Source organism: Denticeps clupeoides, chromosome 5 (genome assembly GCF_900700375.1).
Source record: "Denticeps clupeoides chromosome 5, fDenClu1.1, whole genome shotgun sequence".
In the NCBI taxonomy this organism is placed as follows: Eukaryota; Metazoa; Chordata; class Actinopteri; order Clupeiformes; family Denticipitidae; genus Denticeps; species Denticeps clupeoides.
In genome coordinates this window covers 9262835-9267435 of record NC_041711.1, presented here as the reverse complement: position 1 = coordinate 9267435, position 4601 = coordinate 9262835, and the positions used below count along the sequence as shown (strand labels likewise).

At 46.3% G+C, this 4601-nt stretch overlaps 1 protein-coding gene across 1 annotated transcript; it reads left to right on the top strand.

Annotated features, from left to right (window-relative positions):
- Window positions 1-1308: 1308 nt before the first annotated feature.
- Window positions 1309-3749, top strand: LOC114790430 (complement C1q-like protein 2). The gene is made up of 2 exons (XM_028980493.1): window positions 1309-2188; window positions 3160-3749. Exons 1-2 carry the CDS (start codon window positions 1610-1612, stop codon window positions 3337-3339), a joined length of 759 nt encoding a protein of 252 aa, XP_028836326.1. The 5' UTR covers window positions 1309-1609; the 3' UTR covers window positions 3340-3749.
- The last annotated feature ends 852 nt before the right edge of the window (window positions 3750-4601 follow it).

The window sequence follows — 4601 nt, the reverse complement described above, 5'->3', positions numbered from 1 at the left end:
CACATGGCCTCACACCCACCAAGGTTGTGAGTTTGAATACCTTGTGTGTGCTCGGACCCTCAGGTTCTCCGGTTTCCTCTTACCACCAAAAAGCATGTACACTAGGTAAATTGTCCGTAGGTGTGAGTGAATGGTGTGTGTGTGTGTGTGCGTCCTGTGGTGGGTTGGCAGCCGTGACCCTGAGTGCGACTTATGGAAAGCATGTGAGTGAGTCAGATGTAACCTGATTAATCATCTGGATAATTGGGGACATGCCCAGGGGCACCACGTCCTCCGGGGCAAGCTTACGTCATTTAGTGATCCTGGGTGCTGAACGGTGTTGACCAAGTGTACTAACAGAACAGAACAGTTGGACCAGTGTTAGTGTCATCATTATTCTGCATTATCAGTCGCGCTGCCACTGGGATCACAGGGAGTTTAACAGGTGAGTCTATGAACTTATTTCAGAAATCTCAAGAGATTCTTTATAGTTTTCTATTACAATTTACAATTTTAAATTACAATTACAATTACAGCATTTAACAGACGCCCTTATCCAGAGTGACTTACAATCAGCAGTTACAGGGACAGTTTCCCCCTGGAGACACTCAGGGATAAGTGTCTTGCTCAGGGACACAAAAGTGGGATTTGAACTTGGGTCTTCTGGTTCATAGGCGAGTGTGTTACCCACTCACCTATTAACAATTCCCACGCCCTTACCCAGCGTACCTCTTTTAAAATATGGACACTGCGAATAAAAAACGATGCAGATCCTTTCCAACACGCCCTTTGATGTATAAACGTTGGCCGCCGTCAGAGGAGTCGCGGTGCGCGCAACATGGACGCTGGTGCTGAAAGGACAGCGCCACACCCCATCTACACCCCATTTACACCCCATCTCCACCTAACGAGCAGCTCTGAGGTGCAGTACCCGGACCCGCGGCCCGGCCGTGTCAGACGTGGGCGGAGCGCGTTGGTGGTCGGAAACGTGCCGCTTTTTTACGCACCACTTTTCCACGCTTCGGGTACAATTAAACGACGACAGAAAATCCATTAAAGTGCTCACGCAGGCGCTCGGAATACTTCAATATGACATGTTTTTTGAGTTTTGAGAGGTGTGGACGAAGTAATGATTTTCAGATCCGAATTCGCCAAACCCTAAAACGGGGATTTGTCATTCATACATAAAGATTGCGCGATTATCGTTTCGGTCGTAATCCCAGTTGCAACAGGCTTTTGTCTTGCGAGTGCTACGTCAGACACGCGTCTCTCTCTCTCTCTCTCTCTCTCTCTCTCTCTCTCTCTCTCTCTGGTTGGGTTTGGATAGCTGGGAGCGCTCCCTGTGCCAACACGCGTGCCCGCAGTCTGCCCCGTGAAGCGCGCTGACGTTGGCATGATCGCCGGAGGCTCACGCACCTACGAACAGTGGCACTTGTAGAGAGGGAGGGAGAGATAAAGAGAGAGAGAGAGAGAGAGAGAGAAAGCCTTTTCAGAAATTTTCATTTCCCAGGGACCGCGCCGCCAACAACCTTTCACGATTACTTCTCAAAGCCCCCCCGACTTCCTCTCGCTGGCTTCTCGGCTTCTCCAGAGGAAGCGACTCGTAGCAGCTGTGGTGGGCATCGTCGTGATGCTGGCGCTGATCGTCGCGATCCCGCTCCTGGTGCAAAGTTCCCAGACGTCGGCGCACTACGAGATGATGGGCACCTGCCGAATGATCTGCGATCCGTACAGCCCGAAGCCGAGCGCGACTGCTATGGAGGTCATGCAGGACCTCAGCGCCGTCCCGCCTCCTCCTTTCGCGCAAGGGACTAAAGGGGAGCCGGGGCGGCCCGGAAAGCCCGGACCGAGGGGTCCTCCGGGAGAACCGGGTCCGCCAGGTCCCAGAGGACCTCCCGGGGAGAAGGGGGACTCCGGAAGGTCCGGCTTCCCCCTCTTAACGTCGGGAACCGCCCGGACCGAGACCGGGGAGGTCAGCACGCCGCTCGGGAGTACCAAGATCGCCTTTTACGTGGGACTGAAAAACCCGCACGAAGGATACGAGGTGCTGAGGTTCGACGACGTGGTCACGAACTTGGGGAACCAGTACGACCCTTCGACCGGCAAGTTCACGTGCCAGGTGTCCGGAATTTACTTCTTCACGTACCATGTGTTAATGCGAGGGGGAGACGGGACCAGCATGTGGGCAGATCTGTGCAAGAACGGACAGGTAACAGTAATACTAGGATGAGCAGCATTTTATGTTTACTGCATTATTATCAATGTTATCAGCATGTGATGATGATGATTTTCAGAGAAAATATGTTAGGGTTCATGTAAAACATAGACAGTAAGATATATAGATAGACAGACAGACAGACAGACAGACAGATGCAGAGCAGTGTAACAGAGTAACATCTGTAGTGTTAAAAAGATTTTGCACCATGAGAGCATCTGCTTCTTTTTGCGTGTGTAATCGCTTTCCGCCAGTACCGACTTCTGAATAGCCAGATTACGGGACGTACCCTGCCAGTAACGACAGGCTTAATCGTCTCAGCCTCATGTCGTGCGGCGAAGTTGCATTACACTGATGTCCAAATCTTAAGGCTGACCGGGGATTACACTGCCGTAAGACTGGGTATTTAGAGCAGATATTTAAAGCTCTGTAACAACTGCACCACTAAACAACTCCAACGTGCTATAAAATAAACAAAGCCTACATCTATCGCTTCAGCTAAAATTACATGTCAGGACTGGATCATTTTTGTCCCTAGTTTTAAATAGTTGTTTTAAACTATTTTACCAAGAACAAATAAACTTATCCACTTCAAGCTCTCACTTGCTCTCAAAATTTATGTCAAGGAGCACAAAGTATGGAAGAAGAGCAATTGCAAGGGGTTTTAATAACCTTGCAGGGTAGCCCTCACGTAGGACGTCAACACACAGTACATGGTTTTTAAAAAAAAAGACTGGATGAGGATACATTGATACTTCTAATAATAAGTGCACACAACCAGACAATCAGGGGCACACAACAGTGAACATGATCTGACTTAATATAAGCCATTCACTCAGACTGCCTGTTTATAAGTCAGCAACTTCATTTTGTTTAATATACAAATGAATATGCATATTAGTTAATGAATAAGGACCTGGAAAGCTGCATCTCTTTGTAAGGCTGTGTAATGTTGTTCGACTTAGGTCCGGGCCAGCGCCATCGCTCAGGACGCAGACCAGAACTACGATTACGCCAGCAACAGTGTGGTTCTCCATCTAGACTCTGGGGACGAGATCTACGTCAAACTGGATGGAGGCAAGGCACATGGAGGCAACAACAACAAGTACAGCACCTTCTCTGGTTTTATTCTGTACCCGGACTGAGGGCGGTGGCTAGCTCGTGTATACGTGACTCTCTGTGATTAGGACCCACATCCTGCTGCGAGGTACGGTGAGATTCTGTTTTTTTTTTTTTTTTGTCTTGTGGAGACCGGAGAACTCTCTAGAAGTCACAGGTCCCCAACTGGCCCTCTACCGTAGTTCATCTGGAGATGCGTAGTCACTCATTCTGTTAAATGGTGATCATGATCTTAGCACACTGTATTGTATCAAGTAGAAATATAATCTGTATAAAATAAATACATTTATTAAAAATGATATGTTAAAAAGCTGTGATGGTGGAAAAAAATGTGTGATGTCGCTACAATGTTATATTTTAATAATTTCAGAATTCATTATATCATTGTCCTCAGAAGAAAATGTATATCAATAAACTAAGTTTTTTTATTATGTTGTATGGTGTTCAACACTTTCTAATATTCTACTAAAATATATTTTTCTGAAAATTAATGGTTTTATGTTCATATTTCTACATAATGACATGCTAAGGACACAGAAAAGCTTCTTTGCTCTTGTAAAATCTTGAATTGGAATAAGTAAAAAAATTTAATGCATCAGGTGCATTCAAGTTTTGATATTTATGCTTTTTTATGGTTTTCCTAAACCTTTTGTTCAAACATGAAGGATTATCTTGTTGAAAAATGTATGCCCATGTACTAATAATGAAAGTAAATGGTATTGGGGCACCCTTGGCCCCCATTTCTGCACTAAGCCTATCCCTGATATACTGTTTTAATATTAAAATGTTATTAATTGTGTGCATGCACACATCGAAAGGCATCCAAACAGTTTCAGCTTGGCAGAGGGCACGAAAGCATCCGATCAGGATTCCATCGTAAACTCACTAATGTTTCTCACCCACTGCCATCTGTATTCCCTGTTGTGAATTGCTCCCCCCTCTTTGATTCCTCAGAGGTCCCACGTGTCACTGCAGCCGTCTTCGACTAAAGAGGCTGATGGATGGATGAGAATTTAAGGCCGGGGGCATCCTGGCGGCCAGGCCCCATCTGCCCGTGATCTATGCATCTCCACGCTATCGGGGATGAATAGCGAGCCTTAACCACCTTAGCAAAGACCCCATCAATGAAGATGGATGCGTGTCCTATAGGATGCATGTTAATTAAATTTAATGTGAATCACTTCTACCCTGAGCCAGTTCTGAATAGATTTGGAGCAATGTCACAGTTCTGCTCTTATGCGATGAGTTCCAAAGTAAAATAATATATAGGCCTGTTCAACAGACTTTT

What these genes read in the sequence shown, in the direction of transcription:
- LOC114790430 (XM_028980493.1), top strand. Translation starts at nt 1,610, where the DNA reads ATGCTGGCGCTGATCGTCGCGATCCCGCTCCTGGTGCAAAGTTCCCAG. An exon ending in ATCTGTGCAAGAACGGACAG is followed by an intron (nt 2,189 to 3,159) that starts GTAACAGTAATA and finishes TGTTCGACTTAG; the next exon opens with GTCCGGGCCAGCGCCATCGC.